The sequence below is a fragment of the Dromiciops gliroides genome, chromosome 2 (genome assembly GCF_019393635.1).
Source record: "Dromiciops gliroides isolate mDroGli1 chromosome 2, mDroGli1.pri, whole genome shotgun sequence".
Classification (NCBI taxonomy): Eukaryota; Metazoa; Chordata; class Mammalia; order Microbiotheria; family Microbiotheriidae; genus Dromiciops; species Dromiciops gliroides.
In genome coordinates, this window is record NC_057862.1 from 430134327 (window position 1) to 430154601 (window position 20275).

The window sequence follows — 20275 nt, forward strand, 5'->3', positions numbered from 1 at the left end:
TGACCAGATACCAAGGACAGTTCCCCGCATAGTATTAGGAAGTATACCTCATTTCTTAACAGTTATAAAGTGTGGGTATGTGTGTGAGAGAGAGACAGACAGACAGAGACACAGAGAGACAGAGACAGATATAGAGACAGAGACAAATAGAGAATAGAGACAGAAAGACAAAAAAAACCCAGTGGGTGTGAGTAGATTGATTCTTCACTGATAGGCTCTATTTACTCTGGGTATTAAGAAAATTGAGATGACTATAAGTTCAAGCAGTTGTGTTTAATGGCAAAAAGTATTGTCCTCAGGGTGAGAATGTAGTAAAGAAGCAGGATTTTTTTCTGAGGATATCAAATCAGTGAACCCTTTGGGGGTTCATGATTACGTTTACTTTCTGAGCAACATATAGGGAGAACATACATCTAGCCAATAAAAGAAAGTTTCTTTGAAAAGGAAATAGTTAAGGATTTAAGCATTTTAGGTCAATGCTGACATCTCCTTGAGCAGCCCCTTCCCAAGCAAAGTTTCTCTGACCTGATCCTTGAGTGAAATTATTTCAGTCTATAAAAAGAGTCTGCAGCCTCATATTCTTATAGTAGACATGAATTTCCCTTTTCTGTTTTGTTTTTGCTCAGCAGATGCTGGCTTGCCCATGTGGCCTTGGGTTCTTCCCAAGGTTAATAGGAATGAGAGGAAATGACTCACATAGCCAGTGATTTCCAAAATATCTACCCTCCTCCTTCTCTCTTAAAATACTCACTGTAGCTCTGTCACTCCAAAAGGCTCAGTGGAGAAAGAACTAATCTGAGATGGTCCTGAAACTAGACCCTCTCCTGAGATTTCCATTACTTTATTAGTTATACTCAAATTCAAAATGTCTCTTGTATTTATTTAAATAATCCTCCCTTTTTCATATCTCTCCAAATACTTGGCCCCTTTTACAGACAGTCTACCATGAAAATGTGGAGGAAATTGCTCAGGTAAATTAGTGTCAGTTGTTGTGGAAAGACATAAGCCTCAGAAGCAAATGAGATCATAATTTCCTTCCTCAGCTGGGTCTCTCACATGTTGTCCAGAACTATTGAAGAGATCAGTGAAAGAACTGATTTGGTTAAACAAGTTGCTGTATAACTCTGCTCTTAATAATCCTTAAGCATTGGTTCCTGTTGCTGATAAAAACTCCATTGGAGTAGATTGGGAGAGGGTTATTTTTTAAAAGGGTGTATTTATTTTTCAAAATGATGATTGGACATGGGGAGAAATGTATGAATCAATCAAGCTAGAAGGATATATGTGTGTGTACATATATGCGTATATATATACCAAATACATATACACACATACATACACATATACACATATTTCTCGCTTTGGGGAAGGATGGAATAGGGGAAGATCAGCAGTGGTCTAACCCCCTGAACACTCAGTCCACTGAACAGGTGTCAAGTATAGTTCCGAACATAACATTAGGGACTATATCTTTGAAGATTTCTCGCCAGCTGTTGTAGCGTGTGTGGTGTGTGTGTGTGTGTGAGAGAGAGAGAGAGGGAGGGAGGGAGGGAGGGAGGGAGAGAGAGAGAGAGAAAGAGTGAGAGAGAGAAAGAAAGGGAGAGAGAGAGAGAGGGAGGGAGGGAGGGAGGGAGAGGGAGGGAGATGGATGTTATTTTACTGATAAGGAAGCTGAAGTCCAGAGAGGCTGAGAAGTTTGTCTAAGGTCATCAAGAGAATAAGCAGCAGAGCTACCATCTGAAACCAGGCCTTCTGGGCCCAATACAGTGTTCTTTCCACCACACCACATCATATGGCAATTTTATTTATTTATTGACTCTCTAGCCATGAGACAACAGCTCGGAGAGATGACTCATTTATTTTCTTAACTTGAAAAAAATGATGTCTTGATTTGCCTTTGGGTTAAAAGGTTGATTCTAGTTGTGCTGTGAATTGACTTCTTTCCAGATGCCACTTCGTCAACACCCTCATGTTGGGCAAATCTGTCTCTATAACTCGAAATGCAAGAAATACTTGTAGCAGGTCATGGTTTAGAGCCCTGAGCTCCAAGCCCTTGCTAGGTTTCATGAAAAGGTTGTTTAACAAAGACATCCTCTTCACTTTCTAATGGGGGTGGGAGGGAAGCTGTAGTAGAAATCTAGTTCTGAGCAATATGAGAAATGGAGTATGTTTTGTGCCCTTCTTGTTTGGCAGTGGATGGGGAGGGGCTTTAAAGGGATCAAACAGAATGAATGGTGATTAGGTGAGGTGTAATTTACAATTCTCCCACAGACCCTTGATCTTCTTTGAACTTTACATACTATTATGTACACAGGCTAATGAGAGCTCCTCATAATGATACAATGCTGACTTTGACCATTTGTATTTAGGTCTAGACAGAAGGCCAAAGGCAGAAAAACAGCCTAAAGGGGGTTTCCTCTAGCTAAAGGAATCCTATAGGAGGTCCCTTTCATATAGTTCCACTGAGTGACACAATATGGTACAATGGGAAGAAGAGAGTCCTGCCTTTGGAATCACAGGGCTTGGGTTCAAATCCTACTCTGTTATTTACCCATGTGACCTTTGGCAAGTTGTGTAACCTCTCTAGATTTCAGATTTTCTTATCTGTAAAATGAAGGGATTGACCTTGGATAAGGTTCTTGCTAAGGTTGCTGCTAGCACTAAATTCTGTTGTATAGTTGATTCACATTTTTCTTCCCCTGCCTACCCTGTATTTAAAAAAAGAAAAAGATCTTATATATTTTTTAAAAATCCAAAATGATCTCCCCATATACTCCAAGGTCATTTTTATCAGTAATAAGAATTTAAGGATTAGTAAGAACAGCCAGAGAATTCTGAATTTAATAGAAGTAAAATGTTTGTAATGTGTTGGAGTGGGGCAGGATTAGACCTCTCATGTCTCTTCTAGCTCTAAATCTAGTGCCCTAGGATTCCAGAAAACAGAGGGGACTCTCCAGAAGCAGCCTATTAAACGTATACCCTTTGTCTTCCTGATGAGTTTGCATTTGAGAGCACATGGTTGAAGAGATTTTATTGCAGAATAGTGTCATGTGACCACCCAACAGGTCTGTGACCTAATGATAGAAAAAGTAAAACCATGTTGAACAATATAAGGCATTCATGTTTATTTAACATACATTTATTGAGCACCTACAGAGTACAGAGGCCTGGACTAGGCCCTGGGGAGGAAGAAGGTACAACTAAATAATTACAGCTGACACACATATGGTACTTTAAAATTTACAAAGTCTTTAACATACAAGTGGCACAGTTGGATAGATCACTGGGCCTGCAATCTAGGAGATCTGAATTCAAAACCAACATTAAAAATATGGGCAAGGAATTTAAACCTTCTGTCTGCCTCAATTTCACAGTTATAAGAGTCAAATGAGATACTATTTATAAAGCATTCAGTACAGGGTCTAGGATCTATTAAGCACTTAACAAATGCTTGTTTCCTTTCTTTCTTTTATAATATCTTTGATCCTCATAAAAATCCTGTGAGGTGGGTACTTCAGGTTTAATTATCCTTATGTGCAAACGAGGAACCTGAGGCTTACAGAGATAAAATCAATTGTGCCTGTATCCTATTTAGGGGCAGGATTTGAACCCAGGCATTTTCTGATTCCAAGCCTAGCATTCTTTGCTCTATGCCATTCTGTTTCCCTGGATGAAGCTTCAATCTACTAAAGGGATAGAACACCAACACAGATACCAAGTGATATTGTAAATCATACCTAAGTACATCAGAGCTCCCAAAGACAGTCCTTTCTTTGTGAGGTCCAAGGAGGGGAGGTCATTTCTAATAAGAGAGATGAGGGAAGAGTCCATGGAAAAGGTGACATCTGAATAAAACTCCATAAATTAAATACATAGAGGCCTCAATTTTCATGATCAGGGTCCTGGCTACTTGCCAGCCTTGGTTTGCAACTAATGTGCTATGTGATCTTGGATTGTCATTACCCTCCTCTGAGTCTCCATTTCCCTCTCTGTTGTATTATGGAATTAGACTAGGTGGTCTCTAAGGTGCTTTCCTGTTCTAGTCTTAGTGTCTTGACATTTCTACATTGTAACATCCCACCAGTGCTGACATTCTGTATTCTAATGTCCCTTCTGGCTCTGTAAATCAAGGTGGGGTTTTGTTGTTTTTATTATTGTTACTGTTGTTTCATTTTACCAAATGTGGAATTAAATTAATGGCTGGTTTTCAATCTGTGCTGGCAGCCCCAGCTGCCTTTGTCCATTGTACCATGGTGGCATGGACAAGGTAAGTTTATTCTTTCTCTCTACCTCACTTCCCTATACTATCTTGGGGCAATGAAGCAGAACTTTCTAAGGTTGGTAGGTACAGCCTTGTATAATTTGTAATTTTTTTTGAAATTGATACAATTCTCCTCCAAACTCCAAATTATTATCACTTCAGTCTAGTTATTGTGTCCACTTAGAAAGCAAATTTAATTTAATGAGAATGCAATAAACATTGAAAATTCCGTGGCCACCTTTGGGCATCGATGGCACCTTTGTCCCATTTTATTCCTAACTGGGCTTCGTGATCCCAGGAAAGCTATCTCACCCTCTCTGTTGGAGGTTAAGTGGGACAAAGCAGCCTTTGAGTGAGCACTCTGAGGTCCCATAGCACAGCTTGGAATAGCCACGCACTTCTCCAGACTCCAGGCTTATGTTCCAGACTATACCTCCTCTCCTTTCCTCTCCCTCCCCCCACTCAATGCCAGGAATAGCATTGCAGGCATGTGCATGCATCCACAGCCTCTTCTCACTAGGTGATTTTAATCGATAAGGCTATTTAAAGAGTAATGTGCCCTAACTTAATGAAACAACCATTCCAGTGGTGTGTGTGTGTGTGTGTGTGTGTGTGTGTGTGTGTGTGTGTGTGTAAGAAAATCATTGTTCTTTGTTGAAGATTTGCTTATCCATAGTTTTAAACCTGAATGGTATTGAAATGGGTATCTCAACTCTCCCACTTCTATGTAAAGCAGTTTGGCATGGCTGCAATAGGGTTTTAGAAGATTGATATGCATCGACCTCTTCTCTGTACCAAGTTGACTGCCCCAGAGCAGCTTCTGGCTTCATTTACTATTCTGCTGGTAATGCAGCACTTCTGGTTTAGGGAGGGTATGGTTTCTCTGGGCCACTATGATAAGGGTTGTTGCCATTAAAAACAAGGGCATGAACAAATGTTCAGTAGCCATTCTCAGATTAATGTCAGGGAATGAAAAAGCAGAGCTTCCCGCTCCCGCCTCTGAGAGAAAGAAATGTGTTCTCTACCTCCTCCCACTCTTGACAGTGCATGCTACTATGGGAACATCCCAATTTTTAAATTGACTCTATGTGAAGCCATTTGCCTTCAGTTGCTAATTCACTTTGCTGTTCCTCTGTGTTATACTATTTTGCAGCTTGTGGCAAATTAACAGGGATCAGTGACCCAGTGACCATAAAAACCTCTGGATCAAGGTTTGGATCCTGGATGACAGACCCACTTGCACCAGAAGGTGATAACAGGGTAAGTTTATTCTCTCTTCCCATCTCACTTCATTGTCCCATCTTGGGGCTATGAAAGCAGAGCTGGCTAAGGTTTATAGGTATGATCTTGTACAATTTGTGATCTTTGAAACTGTTGAAACTCTCCCCCAAGCTCCAAATTCCTACCACTTGAGTCTAGTTATTATGTCCACTTTGAAAGCAAATTCAATTTAATGAGAATTCAATAAACAGCTCCGTGGGGGCCTCTGAAAAGAGTAGTCCTGAATGGTCATGGAAAAAGACACTTACTATTGACTAAAACATTGTTTTGGGTCACTTTAATGGGAACATCAGTCTTTCCTCCTGGTGTGAGTCTCTAATGGTCAGCCAGAGAAAGCTATTTGCCAAGATAGCTTGGGTAGGAATCAACTAGGGAGGATTGATGTTTAAAACAACTTACTAGCTAAGAAAAAGGAACCAAGGCCACGGGACCTAGTAGAATCTGTAGTTGTCTTGTCTCAGGTCACTTTTTTTGTGTGTGTGTGTGAGGCAATTGGGGTTAAGTGATTCTTCCAGGGTCACATAGCTAGTAAGTGTTAAATGTCTGAGGCCACATTTGAACTCAGGTTCTCCTGACTCCAGAGCTGGTGCTCTATCCACTGCGCCACCTAGCTGCCCTTAGGTCACTTTTAAGGGAAAGGTAGCCAACTATAATAGCTTAAGCTTATAGCCTAGAGGGGAAAGAAGGACCGGATTACCATTTCTGGAGCTTCAGGTTTGTAGGAAAATGCCAGTACAGTTGTAAAGATAGGAACCATCTAGCTAGGTCTGATTCCATAAGCGAGCTATCAACATGGCTCCTCCTTTCTTCCTAGATGCTTTTAGCTCCCTATAAACACCTTGTCCTCCCCCTCACCATTTTCTTTTTCTCTATGCAACTGTACCAGTTTTAGATATAGTATAGAATCACTCATGTTCATTTCTAAGGTGAAGGAAACAGACATATGTTACTGTTATTCTTTTAGAAAGCACGAAATTTTCCCAAACTTGGAGATTTTGTCAGAGGGTGATGGTGGGAGGGAGTGAAAAGGTTATGAGGGAACATGAGGAGTGAATGGATGAATCATAGGATGGTTATTGGGTAAGAGAATTTGAAGAATATTGAGTTCAATCATCTCTCAAAATCTTGTCCATTCTAAACATTCTAAACTTAATCGACCAGCTCAAGATCAAAGTGAATAGACCAAAAAACATCTTTCAGCCTGTTTCCAATAACTTCTCAGAAATAGTAGTTAGTTTGGACCCCTGGAGAGAGTGAAGAAATTTGGTTTCTGTCTAGCAAAGAGGTGAGCCTGTCACAAATGAAAGGAGACATTATACAAAGTCCCTCTTTAATGGACTTATCTTCCTGTAGCTTCCTTCTCCTGCCATGGCTCTGTCTTAAGGGGTTCATCTTTAGGGCCCTTCTATTCTAGGTCAAAATCTACCCCATGCTAAGACCTTTTCATTCCCTTTGTAACTTAAGAGGGGAAAAGATCCATTAGACTTTTCTGTTTTAATGACATCTCATTTGTCTTTCATTTGCTATTCCTCTCATGAAAATGAAATGATGGAAACTCATGTTCCTTTTTATTTAGAAAAGATATTGCTCTTTTCTGTGTAGCCTTTTCCCCCTAGAGAAAAACTCAGAAAAGGGGAAAGAAACAAGCTCCATGTTTGCGTTCATTGGCTGGCCCCTTATTTGTTTGGGGCTCCTTCGGGAATTGATGTGATGAAGGATTGTTGACTAAGAATGGATCGTGAATGGTGTATTTCGCCAACTAGCCCACGTAATAGGCATGGTGGGCATTTTGCTAACATCTTTTTTATAGTGTTTCCCTTGGCCATTTCTCCCCCTACGTTTTACCTGTCTATAGTTTCTTCTTTTATGATCTTTTAAAATGCTATTTGTCGGCTATCACCTTCTGGAATTCATGCACAGTCATTATCATTTAAAACAAAAACTTCTTAGAGAATACGTTTAATGTGCACAGACGGTCTCTCTCTCCAAAGGAGGCCTTCGGTTTGGTGAGTTTTTATAAGGAATATAGACTAAGCTTAGACTTAAGAGGATTTGTATTGTGTTTCTACTTTCCTATCCTTCTAATCAACATCACCTTGTGACTACAATAACAATAAAAGGTCTATCTAGAAAACCAAAAGCTTCTTCCATTTACTAGTCTGGGAGATAAATTAAGGGAAAGGTTAAGTAGGGGAGATTTATGATCTAATATCCAATTTTAAATCTCACAAATGTCTACAGCTCTCTATGGATTTCATAAACGATTTGGGATGTGAAACATGGCCATGTCTCTAACCACTCTTTACTATGGATTAATCCAATAAGTTCAAACAATTCACCAGGCTGGTGAAATTCCTTAACTAGCCTATCTTTTCCCTGGGAGACTTATGAAGAAATTGAGGAAATGGACAACTCAAATTATCATTACTTTTTTTTTTTTTTGCAGGGCAATGGGGGTTAAGTGACTTGCCCAGGGTCACACAGCTAGTAAGTGTCAAGTGTCTGAGACTGGATTTGAACTCAGGAACTCCTGAATCCAGGGCCAGTGCTTTATCCACTGCGCCACCTAGCTGCCCCAAATTATCATTACTTTTAAGTGAGTGGACAAGGAACTACTTGCATTTCTTGATAGATTAGGGCCTCTCTGAAAGATCTGTTTGTGAATACAAACAGATCCTAGCACCCCACCTAACTATTCCCATGATATGCTATTGCTCTGTCTTATCCATATCCGCTTAGCTATCATTCATGGTTTTTATTATTTAGAATTGGTGGTATAAGGAATGATGTGATAACATTTTGGCAGCTTCTCCTTTATGGAAGAGGATGGATGAGGTAACAATAGTTATCATGTTTCTTGGAAGTAGGTTTCATTTCTTTTGATTTCATAACTTCCATGAAAAAGAACAGTTTCTGTGAGCTAAACTGTACACAAAAAAGGGAGCTATCCCATTTATGCAAATAAGTGCCCTTCCTAAAGTTTCACTACACTGTCATGAAAGTTGAGTTCAAACATTTTAAATCTCCTACTATTTGCAGGCATTATGCTAGGTTCTGGGGATACAGAGACAAAATTGAAATTTTCCCTGTCTTCCTGAAGTATACATCCTTCATGGAAAACCATGACATTTGTTCTCTCCAGAAAGAAACATTAGTAGTATTCAGTTATCTGGGATGCATGATTAAATTCTCCCTTCCATTTTGTAGCCTTTTCTTTTTCATTTATTTCATCGAAAACATTCTTACATTGTAAATAATTATTAATAGATTGGATCTCTCGCACGGCATAGTGGAAAAAGTAGTGAGTTTGGAGTCAGAGGACCAGGGTTCAAATTCTAGTTCTGCTACTTACTACACATGTGAAATTGGGAAGGTCACTTAACCTCTTTGGGCCTCAATTTCTTCATCTTTAAAATAAAGTTTCAGATCTCTCAGGATTGTTTCAATTTTAAATCTATGGTTCCATTGTCTCTGAACAGCTTTTAGACCCCACTAATGCCTAAGTTATTAGTAATGTGGAGGAGAATAATGTTTAATAAGTTGTGTCAAGAAGTATCTAGAATAGGAGCATCTCTATTGGGGGCTCAGATCCTCAGGGATAGAATGACAAATAATCAAATGAGGAAATTCATCCACTGATAAATAGAAATCGATTTAGCAAAATAAAAGATGAACTGATGTCTGGAATTATGTACAGATTGATTGATCATAGCATTTATTGAAAATATGCCCCAGGTTTTTGGCTATTTCAAATTCTTTGTAAATTTTTCTGTATGCCAACAGCACTAGAGCACTGGTCAAATTATCTTAGTTCCTGATACTATGTATGAGGAAGTTCCTAAAAGTCACAGACCTTTGCTCAGAACCAAAAAACATCAAGCCTTGCAAATGAAATCCATCAAGGTGATGGATTCATTTGAGAATTAGACATTGAACATCTATGTGATGACTTGATAGCCATCACAGAGAAGTTCTTGGATGGAAATATCCCCTGCAAAAGCTGAGGAAGTTGGCTGAAGGCCTTCACCTAGTTCTTAGAACCAACTGAAAACCATGAGTGATCGTTAATATTTGGTTTGAGATATTAGTGAATTAACCATCCCCCACTGCCTTACTTTTTGTTGAATAAAAGATAGTACTGGGTTTGGGGTAATTATTCTTGATTTGCCCAGCGGTCACATGGATATCTAATATTTTGTCATTTGACAAAATCAACAGGCCCCCTCTATCAATCTGTAACAATTACCTACTGCCTAGAGAGACATGTTTGTTCCCGTTTTGTTTTGCTTTAATCTTTTCAGTTTTCCCCATCCAATTTTGATCATGAAGATGCAGGAGGCCAATAACTAGCTAAAAATCAATCTAGGTTCTGGGGTGTGATGGAATGGAATGCAACTTCAGGCGTCTGCTGAGACTTTGTTAGAAACAAACAGATGAAAGGGTGGGGGACATTCTAAGTGAACCAGCTGATGATTTACTAAGGCGTTTCCAAGGTGGGGGAGGGAGCTGAGCAAAATGGTTTACATGCAGAGGTTGAATAGGCCTAGCCCCTAGAGGAATTCATTCATTTCTTACCTCTGATTTGGCCTTGTGGCAGTAAAAACTTGAAAATGGAAGTGTTTGAATCCTAAAAGCATTTAAGTTCAGCTAGCTTCTAGACCTTCATAATACTACTTTAGTCTTCAGCCATCAAAACAAGTTGTTTTTATGCTAGAGGCCTTTTGAGATTAGATAATAGAATCTCATAGTGGAAATGGACTTTAGAGGTCATCCAGTCCAGCTTCTCATCCCATAGACAGGATCCTCACTCACTGGAGCATACTTGATAGGTGTCTATCCAGCCTCTTTTTGAATACTTCCAGTAAAGAAGTTCCTGACTTACTAAGGCAAAACTGTTTCATTGTAGGGCAGCTCTAGTTTTTTTTTTTTTTAATTCTTCCCCCCTTGAGACTAAATCTACTTCCCTGTTATTTCTCCCCTTTTCCTGAGTTCTTCTCCATCAGTTGTCTTTCTTTCCCTTTTATGATCTGCCCTGAGGATAGCATCCTAAGTACTCATCATAGATTTCCATAAATTGTTTCAGTCCCCTTCCCCAAACACTGTGTAGTTCAGTACTCCTATTACCTATAGGAAATGTCAAAACCAGGATGTTTATTTTTGAAGAGAGGGGTGGCATTACGAGAAGTGGTAACATTACTAGAAATGGTAACACCTTGAGGTAAGTAAGGGACAGAAGTTTCCATTTAAAAACTTTTGAAGTGTTCCTAAGGCTTATCTGAATTATCTGAACTGTGTAAAGATCATGTAACAACCACATCTTTTTCTAATAATAATCTTTCTCTTATAATCTCAATTTGTGATTAGAGGGATCTTCTTGTGTTGGATTTTTCTTCCCTTCCTTTAACAAGCAGTCTGATTAGATTATCAATACTATTCCCAACCAAACCCATGGGGAAGACTGTGAGAATGTTGCTTTCTCTCTCAGTCCATTCAATTGAAATCTCTTTCATGGAAGAAGCCCCAAACTTGGAGTCAAAAGACCTAAGTTAGAATTCTGGCTCTGCTACTTACTACTTGTATGATCTTAAGCAAAACACTTAACCTCTCTGGGCCTCAGTTTCCTCACTTGAAAAGTGAGTGAATTGATTGGAATGAGCTCTAAGGTAATTTCTAGCTCTGGAGCTATGGTCCTGCTATCAGGATACATTTTCCAAACAGCAGAGTTCCCTTGCTTGATGTTAACTGCTGAACCACAAGTTCACTGTAGGACAAGAATTCACTTAATCAAAAGATCAAACCCTATCCATCGGTTACTTAGCAAAATCCCTTAAATAGCATCTTTCTCTGTATCCTGTGTGGACTTCATCAAATGTGGTTTTATCTGATAGTGCCAGAATCAAACAGCAACAGATGCCTATGTCTCTTCTCTTTGACCTTAGCTTTAAGATATTGCTTTCTAATTGAAAAGCAGATTAATATAATAGTGACAATTAGAAGAAAAAAAATCCATGTTGTCAGCCAGACCATATGGAACTTTGGTAGAATTTGAGATATGTAAAGACTAGTTTCCTATATGAAGAGAAAGTGGCCTTTGATTTTAATGGCGATTTTATTGAGTCTTCATTTGAAATAATGAAATGAAAAAGAGGAAATTCTTATTTGAATGGAGAGGGTGGGAATATGGATTTCCTTCTCTTTTGGCTTCCTGAGTCATAGAAAATCCTATTATTGACAAATCAAAGGAGAACAATATGGCTGTGAATGAATGAATGGAGGCATTTATTAAGCACTTGCTATGTGCCAGGTACTGTTCTAAGCTCCAGAGATAGAAATGTGCATAGCAAGATAATCTCAATGAGCTTATATTCTGGTAAGGGAAAGTAGGTACCCATGGAGGGATGTTTTGGTCAAAGAAGTCACAAGGATGTTGAATACTGTCAAAGAGCAATGGATTGACATGGAGCTAACTGAAATTAAAATTGAGTGTGTTTGGATAGTTCCCTTTAGCCTCAGTCAAGCATCCCATATGGACACATATAGAAGTATTGAATCACAGATGGGAAAGCATTTAGGGAATAGAATTGCTACAAGCATGGCCCTCAAGGGATGTGTGAAAGGTCTTTATTTTGGGGGTGATATTTGGGGGCGTTTGTTTTGGGCTAAAACTGGAGGTAGCTTCATTGGGCTTTTTGGTGAGTGAACATCTTAGGCTCATAGGAAGAAAAAAGTAACCTACGAACTACAACTCTCAGACTGCCTGTTACTACTCTGGGAATAATGACAAAAGTGTCTGCTGAAAATCCTTGGTTGTCCATGCAAATGATGTGGATTTTCATGCTTGTTGCTATGTCACAAGAGTGACAGTGAAGATGAGGATAAACCTTATTTAGTGTGATACATCTGAATGATCTGTGGGATAGTGAAAAGAGCTGGTTACAGTCCTGAAGTTGTCACTAACTCACTGGATGACCTTGGGTAAGTCATTTACTCTCTTTAGGCATTGGTTTCTATACTTGTAAAATGGAAGGGATGAACTATATGACTACCAAGGTCCTTTCTGGTTTACATTCCATGAACCCTGTGTTATCCTTCTGTCCTGAGCCCTGGGCATGCTTTGCAAGACTGTCACTATCACAGATTTGCCTACCTTTTGATCTGCCCTCTTGATAAATCTTAGAAATCTGACAATTAATAATAATAAGAGCTAGTATTTATGTAGCACTCTAAAGTTCACAAAATGTTTTACAAATATATTGTTTTATCCTCATAACAAACCTCAGTGGTAGATGATGCTATTATTCCTTCCCATTTTATGTATGAGGAGATTGAAGTAGACAGAGATTAAAATGACTTGCCCAGGGTCACACAGCTAGTATCTGAGGCTATATTTGAACTCAAGTATTCCTGAGTCCATGTATAATACTCAATCTACTATGTCATGCATAATTAGTAGTTAGCTTTCATATAGCATTTAAAGATTCGTAAAATTCTTTCCATGTCAGATCTCATTTAATCCTTACAAAGATGCTGTGAAGTAGGTATTATTATTATTATTCTACTTTGCAGATGGGGAAACTGGGACTGAGACTGGTTAGGTAACTGTCCGGGGGCCATAGTTCGTATCTGAGGCCAGATTCAAACTCAGGTCTTCCTTAATCCAAGTGTGACATTCTGTCCACTGTACCATTTAGTTGACTTTTCCTGGGAATGTTCATATGGTTTCTGCTCAAATCCAAGAAGCATTTAGGAATGCTCAGAGCCACCAAGGCCATTTACTAGTTATAATTTGGACAAAGCATAACAAACATCCTTCCCTGCCCTACCCCATTCCCATCCAACCCAACTGATTTCAAGGCCTTTCACTGCTTTTTTGGATCATCCAAGCAAGGTTCTCTAGGCCTCAATGGTGGTTCATAATAGGTTCATTATTTTGTTTGCTCCACTTTTACTGCAACTCAGCTTGACATTTGAACTACTAATTGTCCTCTTTCAAATGTTCTCACACTCTTTGGCCCCCTAATGGCTCTGCTGAGTTTAGGGAGGGACTGTCCTGCCCGATTTAAGCAGGCAGGCCTTTGTGAGGATTAGCACGCTTCTGTATTTGGGCCAGCTTCTGCGTGTGGCCTCCAACACAAAGATAATAGCTTTCCTTGGGATTTTTGGACCAGAGAAGGTCAAGCCTGCTCTTTTTTCCAAATCCTGGCTTGTCTTTTAAAAAAAGAAACAAAATCCATCAGTGTTCTGTGTGTTGATGACTAATCCGAGGTTTGAGTCATTTCACTCGTATTCAGTGCAGATGTGTTCTGATGAATATGACTATGAATATACTATCCATATGCTTGATATTCAGGAGAAAAATGCCTTGTTTACATCCCCCCCCCCAATATTTACACTGCCTTCTATGCTTTGTGAGAACATGAGTGAGTGAAGAGGGGCAATTGGTTGAAAGCCTCTAACCAAGCTAGATTTAGCCCCTCCGTCATCCAAGGTGCCATACAGGCCAATGAGGATGTTACTGTTCTTGGCTTGAGACAGTATTTAAAGGGGGGTTGGATCATTGTGGGGCTAAGTCAGAACAAGTGGCATTCGTTCACTTCTTGAATTTTATCCACATCTCTATCTGATAATAATTGGATATCTATAGATGGCAGGCCACTGGATTTAAGTCCCATTTTACCTGTGAACTGAGTGACCTTGGGTAGGTCACTTGATCTTGGAAAGAATTATCCCTTTGCACTCCATTGAAAAGGAGTGAGTATTAATGAGATACATCTATATGGAGGGAATTGATATGCTTGACTCTGAGGATCCAAGAGTATTTATTCAGTGAATTTTAATCACCCAGCAGTGATTGAAAAACATGTAAAACTGAAACCATCCTCTGACACATTGTGATTCCTCCTCCAAGCCTAGCTCAAGAACACCAGCCTCCCAAGTACTCTAATTACATTTTGTGCCATCTTGACTGCACCCTTACATTGGTCCTCTCTGGTTATTGCTATGGTAAAACCACACTATTCACACCAGCCAAGATATACTGTGGAGCTGAGGCCTGGCTTTCAGTCCTCGAGATCTCACTAATGTCCTGAATGACCTTGGGGAAGTCACTTGCCCTCCTTAAGCCTTAGTTTCCAAATATATAAACCAGAGGGGTTTCTAAAGACCCTCCTGGCTCCCATTCCATGAGCCCTGTGGCATCCCTCTATCCTAAACCATAAGCATGCTTTACAAGGATGTCCCTGTCACAGATCTACTTTTGTATAAGGGGTGGAGGAGGAAATGAGCATACATCAAGCACCTACTATGTGCCAAGCACTGTTCAAAGTACTTTACAAATATTATCTCATTTTATCTTCACAAACCCCTATAAGGGAGGTACTGTTATGATCTCTGTTTTACATTTGAGGAAACTAAGGAAGGCAGTGGTAAAGTGACTTATCCAGAGTCATACAGTTTAGTAAGTGTCTGAGACTTGATTTAAACTCAGGACTTCCTAACTTCGGAGCCCATGCTCTCTCTACTGTGACATCTAGCTGTCCATGTGGAAATTTAAGATGGGCTCATCAGCATCTTGGCCTTGGGGACTGTACTGCAGTGTTCCCTACAGTTTAAGTAAATAATTTAAATAAAATAAATCAGTGTTTTACCAAACACCTTCCATGCTCTCCATGTGCAGAAGATAGAAATAGTAGAATGTTTCTTTAGTAAGAGTATAAACTCTTTGTGAACATTTTAAAAATACAACACCCCAGGGGCGGCTAGGTGGCGCAGTGGATAAAGCACCGGCCCTGGATTCAGGAGTACCTGAGTTCAAATCTGGCCTCAGACACTTGACACTTACTAGCTGTGTGACCCTGGGCAAGTCACTTAACCCCCATTGGCCCGCAAAAAAAAAAAAAAAATACAACACCCCAACCTACCTTAAAACTGAAAACCTGAATAGCCATCTATTTTGGCAGACTCCTCCCCGAATGATTTCTCTGGTTCGGCTGGTGTTCCACTCTGAGAGAGTGCCAGTAGAACTCAAGTTGTACAACATGAAATGACGACGAACATGACAAAGGAATCTATAATGACAGGCCATACTGTGCTTGTGATAGAGACTGCATGTACTGTAGGAGCTCAGAGCTCACTAAAGGCTGAAGGGATGTAAGTTCCTTGAGGGCAGGCCCTTTCTCACTTAGATATCTGTATCCTCAAGGCCAGCAAAGCCGCTGCCATGTAGTAGGGCCTTAATAAATTATTTCTGATTGGTTAATCGAAGGTTCCATGGAGGAAGTAAGATTTAAACTGAGCCTTGAAGAATGAACAAAATTTGTATATATACAGAGGGAGCACAGTGGACCCAGGGTGCAGACAGAAACCAGCATAAGCATCTCTATCTTAAAGTCAGATTTTGGATATTTTAGTAACAAAGCTCTTCTGATGGCCTCCAAGAAAACCCATTCTATGCTGAAATTACACTATACAACAAATATTGTAGGAAGGTTCTGACCTATTTTCCTTATGTCACTACCAGAGCTTGGTAGATAATAGGTGGGCCAGATATGTTCTGATGCAACCCCCAAAACTAGACAGATTCATCCAAACATGGCTGGTGATCTAGGCAGATAGCAGAAGTGGGCCTTAGCAGGAAGCCAGAGGAGTCTAGTGACAAGCATTAGAGGCATACATTACCTCCAGGGTCCAGGGGGACTTAGGTGTACAGGCATGGGTGAAGTGGTATAAACAAGAGAAATGCCAGGACATCTTGTTACATTTTGTAAGGTCACAGGGGACAAAAAGGAAATTTGCACTTTGCTGATTTTACCAGATACAATCTTCAGAGCATTACCCATTATTGCAAGTCCTAAAGGGGCCACAGATTTGTCTCTGTTACAGTGGTGATCAAAGCAGTTGACTCAAACCCAAGAAAAATGTTGATTAAAAAAATTTTTAAGCACATCTGCCTATAAGCACCTGACTGAATGTCCTTAGCACAAGGTTAGGAGTTGTTGAGGTGGTCTTTTTTTCCTTTTTTCATAGTTAACATATATACAGTGCTGAACTTGAAAGCTGCTGCATTCCTAATCTCTCCTGCAGCTAACATAGCTCCTAATGGATAAAGCAGCTGTCTTATTGCTAGACAGATGCATACAGAATGCCATTAGCCTGGCAGATTTTTCTCCCCCTAACTGCATTGCTTTGTAATTTGCTTCCATATTGGTTGAAAATAACTTAAGCATTTTGTAAAAAGTCTAGACACTTTCCCAGTCAACTTGCATTAAAGCCATAATCTGAACTCTCTTCCACAACAATCCAGATGATAGCAGGAATTTTGCCGAGCGGGTCAGTTCCCATCAGCTGGAAAGCTTTTGAAGAAGCTTTAGTTTTCTACTGATGTGAACTTTCCCATGGATTGAGTGTGACAATGAATGATTGCATTCATATAATACTAAGTGCCAAATTAATGAAGTTCCACACAGCAGACGGCATAGTTTAATAAAGGTTACTATGTTGGGGCTGGAGGTAAGCAGAGCACACCACACAAAAAGCCCAGTTGGAACAAGGGTAGAACTGCCCTTCCCAAGGACATTGATAACAGGTTACCACATAACTATGGGGCTGCCAGGAAGTGATTAGCCTGAGCCTGGGTTGTGTTTTTAATTTTCTTCATTGTCAAATGGGTTTTAGGTTTCAGATCCTAAATGTATTGGATCATTGCCTACTAGCGGTATATATGAATATGAATATATATTACAAATGCATATATATATGTATACATATATATACATGAAATCTCACAAGTCTGCTTTTTTGATCTGCTTTAAATTTCTTTTTAACTCTTTGCCTATGTGAATCACATAGGTTATCTACATGAAAATGCACCAAAGTCTGTTTGTTGACTGGTGGACTACTCTCTTGTCTCCCTGACTTTTCCAATCCAGAAGGTTCAATTTGAGTTAATTTAGGAGGATTCAGTTCCACTCAATTATCCATTATGTGCAAGACAAAGTGTTAGGTTCAGGGGATGTCAGAATGAAATAGTCTTTGCCCTTGAGGGAGCTGATATTCTACTGGGGTTGGGAGTGGGGAGATAGAACCTGTGCAGAGAAAAAATAAGTACAATGTTCATATCGAGTTAAATAAGGTAATTTCAAGAAGAGCACACTAACTGGGGTTGGCGGGATCCAGAAAGGCACTGTGTAGAAGGGAGTACCTGAGCTGTGGTTTGAAGGAAGCTAGGGATTCTGGGAGGTGGGGATGATAAGGGAGGACATCCCAGACATGGAGAACCACCTTTAAAAAGGCAAAGAGATAAAAGATGGAATGTGATAGATGGGGAACAGCTAGTGGACCAATTAGATTAGAACAGAGAGGGTGCAGAAAGGGATAATATGAAATAAACCCAGACAGCTCTTGGGGTACTGCATCATGGAGGGCTTTAGGTTTTCATTCTTATTTCATCTGAGAAGATTGATATGAGATGGAAGGAAGTATTCAAGTCGTTTAGTCTCAATTATGCTCTCTGGTTGTCTAATTTCTAAATCAACTTCTCAAGCTCCTGCCTGGGGAGAAAATCTATTCTCAGTGTTTGTGTTCGTGTGTCCTCTTTGTCTCCTGTCATGCTAATGGTGTCTATTATTCACCCAGGTTTGGTACATGGATGGCTATCACAACAATCGGTTTGTCCGAGAGTACAAATCCATGATTGATTTTATGAATACAGACAATTTCACCTCCCACCGCCTCCCTCACCCTTGGTCAGGGACAGGGCAGGTGGTCTACAACGGGTCTATTTATTTCAATAAATTCCAAAGTCACATCATCATCAGGTTTGACCTGAAAACAGAATTAATCCTCAAGACCCGAAGCCTGGATTATGCTGGCTACAACAACATGTACCACTATGCCTGGGGAGGACATTCAGACATTGATCTCATGGTGGATGAGAATGGACTATGGGCCGTCTATGCCACCAACCAGAACGCGGGGAACATAGTGATCAGCAAGTTGGACCCCAACACCCTGCAGATCCTCCAGACATGGAATACCAGCTACCCAAAGCGCAGTGCTGGCGAGGCCTTCATTATCTGTGGCACCCTCTACGTCACCAATGGCTACTCAGGAGGCACCAAGGTCCACTATGCATATCAGACCAATGCCTCAACCTATGAATATATTGACATCCCATTCCAGAACAAATACTCACATATTTCCATGTTGGATTACAACCCAAAAGACAGGGCCCTTTATGCCTGGAACAACGGGCATCAGACCCTTTACAATGTCACCCTCTTCCATGTCATCCGGTCTGATGAGTTGTAGGGCCCTCAGATCATTAGTTTCAGGGCATAGTCCTAACCCCCAAGAAAACTCCTATCAAACAACTGCCAAAATAATTATAACTAATAAGTAATAATAATTTTAAAGAATCATCAGCAATGTGGATTAATATGATGTTAGAGTGGTGAGCGTCACCTCTGTGTTTCTAGAATACGGGCCTGCCACAGACTTCAGAAGAAAACCACACATTTGCAGCTGGAACTGCGCTCAAAATGTTTTCCCCCACTCCCTCATGCCCTTCTAGCCAGCTCTTATACTGTTGGAAGGCAATGACTGTTGGATAACTCTCTTTGGAGAACAGTCCCTCTGTCTGGATTGCATGGACTTTTTCTTAGATCATGGTCAACTTTGATGGATGTGATTTTTGTGTCTAAGTGAGAGAGAACCCCAGGGGCCAAACTAGGTGTCTGGCGAGACTAACACGGGTTAGTTTTCCTTGCATTCCATTGCAGCTACTGTCTCTCGACTGTGTTTTTGTCTCTTAGATTAACTGTGCTGAGACCCAAGGTAGCTCCTGGATCTTTGTCTTAGTACTTATTAAACCCAATGGTTGGAGTATGTATTCTGAACAGTTGTTGTACCCATATTGTTTGAAATTATGTATTCAGCAAATATATTGTATAATGTATGTCTGTTACTTACCAGAGGTGGCAACTTTGTCTGTTCAGTTTATGCAATGAATGTTGTAAATGCGATGCTGTAGTTTGGGTTAATAAATGATGGTTTTGTTTCTAAAAAGAAAAAAAATCAGTGTTTACCCTTATACACAATTAATCGAGTTCATGTTGATAATAATTTTTTAAAAATGATTCTCTCCTTGTTACAGTATCTAAAAAGCATAACCATTGATGAGAGGGGCTTTCAGGAACCTGGAGTTTCTAGGAAGAAGTTTTGAGAGTACAACAGTGTGAAGGAAGCTACATTTTTTTCTAAAAGAGGAAAGCTTTGTACTACCCATAGTTAACTAAGAAACAATAAAATATTAGGAGATGTTCTGGTTTTCCTTGTTGTAATTACTGAGGGGAGGGATTTGAAAGTGAGCCATCCTTCAGAATCAATGTGAAACGGGTTGCCACAGTCTTCCTTCCAAAGAGGTTATTGTGGGATTTGGGGAAAGGCTGTCCCCAGCCTCAAGGAAGGAGTCCAGACTAGCTATTCACCAACAGTCAACCTAGCAACACTGAATCCCAGGACTTTTATCCTCTCTGTTCAGGGAAGAGGACAAGGGCTCAGACCATTGTCCGAGCTTACAGTCAGAAGCCTTAGGTTTAAATCTTGTTTATGTTACCATGAGCAAATGACTTGACCTCTAAGCCTCAATTTCTTCATCTCTAAAATGGGGCAATAATATTTGCACTATACTACCTATCCCACCCCAGACTGATTGTTAGAAAAGCTTTGTTAACC

At 40.0% G+C, this 20275-nt stretch overlaps 1 protein-coding gene across 3 annotated transcripts in view; it reads left to right on the forward strand.

Moving 5' to 3' along the window:
• The window catches only part of OLFM1 (olfactomedin 1), a 60097-nt gene extending 40235 nt beyond the window's left edge, over positions 1-19862 (forward strand). For all 3 annotated transcript variants that reach the window (XM_043982050.1, XM_043982049.1, XM_043982048.1), the window contains 2 exons: positions 5415-5521; positions 18176-19862. In XM_043982050.1, coding sequence (XP_043837985.1) covers positions 5415-5521; positions 18176-18850 — 782 coding nt within the window. In that variant the 3' untranslated portion in view covers positions 18851-19862. The remainder of the gene's footprint in view (positions 1-5414; positions 5522-18175) is intronic.
• The last annotated feature ends 413 nt before the right edge of the window (positions 19863-20275 follow it).